Raw genomic sequence first — 1,928 nt, 5'->3', positions numbered from 1 at the left:
CTATCTATCTATCTATCTATCTATCTATCTATCTATCTATCTATCTACCTACCTATCTACCTACCTACTTATCTATCTATCTGTCTGTCTGTCTGTCTGTCTGTCTGTCTGTCTGTCTGTCTATAGTAGGTACTATTTATATACGTATTTGATTAATTGAATCAACGAATAGTAATGATTTCTCTTCTTCACCTCTGTCTCTAAATCCTTCTCTCAGAATCATAGAATCTAATGATTAAAAGGCCATCTAACCCAATTCATCTGACAAATAAATCATTTTACAATGTATCCAGCCTTGGGCATCCAGCCTTCCCTTGAAAAAGACCTCTTGTGAGGGAAAACCCACAAACTCCTATGCAACTGTAACTTTTCTTTACGTGGAGATGTCTCTTGCTTCTCTGGTCCATTCTGATTAGTTCTGCTTTTTGGAGCCTTGTAGAACAAGTCTAATTCTTCTTTTACGTGACGGTCCTTCAAAATACTTGAAGGAAATCAATCAGTATTTATTAAGTGCCTACTATGTGCCAGGTACTGTGCTAAGCACCAGATAACTCTTGTGCTCCTCCTTCAGTGGGGTCCTATGCTTTGGACACTATGCTTCTCTTAAAAGAGTTCAAGATCACATTAATTTTCTCATTTGCCACATCATTTCATGCTGAGAGCTCATGCAGCCACTAAAATCTCCAGATCTTTTTTTTCACATCAACTATTGTCTCAATGCAATCATATAGCTGTATCTTTCTTATTCTCTCTTTCCTCCCTTTTCTTCTTTTTATCCCTCTTCTTCCTTACTGATTTCCTTTTTCTATTTTATTCTCTGCCCCCGTTTCCCGTCTTCCTCTTCTCTTCTCTTCTCCTTTTTTTTTTTTTAATAGTTGATGCTTTTTATTAACACATATACATTTACTTGTCTTCTGGCTTGTTGAAGCAGTGGGTTAGACAACACTTGCCACAATAATGTCTGTCAAAATGGCTAGCCATAAAGACCCCAGCACCACATTCATCAGAAGGACACTCTGGTCTAAGGCGGCTAATCTTGCCATTCTCATCAACCTTATAGTACTTCAGAACAGCAAGCTTAACCTTCTTTCTCTTATGCTTGTTCTTTTTGGGAGTGGTGTAAGACTTCTTCTTTCTCTTCTTGGCACCACCCCGAAACCTCAGAACAAGATGAAGGGTTGACTCCTTCTGAATGTTGTAGTTAGATAAAGTACGCCCATCTTCCAACTGCTTGCCAGCAAAAATCAGTCTTTGTTGGTCGGGAGGAATACTTTCCTTATCTTGTATCTTGACCTTGACATTTTCAATAGTATCAGACAGTTCGACCTCAAGAGTGATGGTCTTCCCCGTCAAAGTCTTCATGAAAATCTGCATCGTGATACTGGGTCCACCCATTGATGGCGGATCCGAAAGAAAGACCGCCCCGCCAACTCACGGGGTTTCCTCTCTTCTCTTCTCCTTTTGCCACTTCTTTCTATTCTGGTATCCTCTCCCCGAGTCACTTCTCCCCTGAGTTCCTTTGTGGGGTAGTGCCTAGGGCATTAGCCTTGAAGTAAGGAAGACCCAAATTCAGTTCCTCCTCAGGCACTGTTAGGTCTGAGCACACACTATGACTTATGATCCTGAGCAAATCAGTCTCTCTCCATATTTCTGTTTCTCCATTGACAGGGTCAGATATTATGTCTTTTAGGGTTTTATTGCAGGTTTACATCTATGATCCTTTATATGACCCCAGGAATAGGAAAGAGGAAGCAAGAAGCTAATCCCAGGCCATGAAAGTAAGCAATAGTCCAACCTCTTTCCTGATGTCTCAGATAGCAGTTGGGAAAGGATGGTGGGATGGGGAGGCATCTCTCTCTATGGATAAGGATCTGAGTTTGCTGAACTTTCAATGCTGGCAGTACTGGGGGCTCCTCTAGAGTGATGCA

General features: G+C 41.1%; 1 protein-coding gene across 1 annotated transcript; it reads right to left on the bottom strand.

The window, feature by feature from the left end:
- Positions 1-857: 857 nt before the first annotated feature.
- Positions 858-1,413, bottom strand: LOC123235713 (ubiquitin-40S ribosomal protein S27a-like). Its single transcript, XM_044661917.1, has one exon. The coding sequence runs from the start codon at positions 1,393-1,395 to the stop codon at positions 904-906; it is 492 nt and encodes a 163-aa protein (XP_044517852.1). The 5' UTR covers positions 1,396-1,413; the 3' UTR covers positions 858-903.
- Positions 1,414-1,928: the final 515 nt, after the last annotated feature.

Source organism: Gracilinanus agilis, chromosome 2 (assembly GCF_016433145.1).
Source record: "Gracilinanus agilis isolate LMUSP501 chromosome 2, AgileGrace, whole genome shotgun sequence".
NCBI classification, from domain to species: Eukaryota; Metazoa; Chordata; class Mammalia; order Didelphimorphia; family Didelphidae; genus Gracilinanus; species Gracilinanus agilis.
Note: the sequence above shows the minus strand (reverse complement) of the source record. Positions and strands in the feature narration are given on the sequence as shown.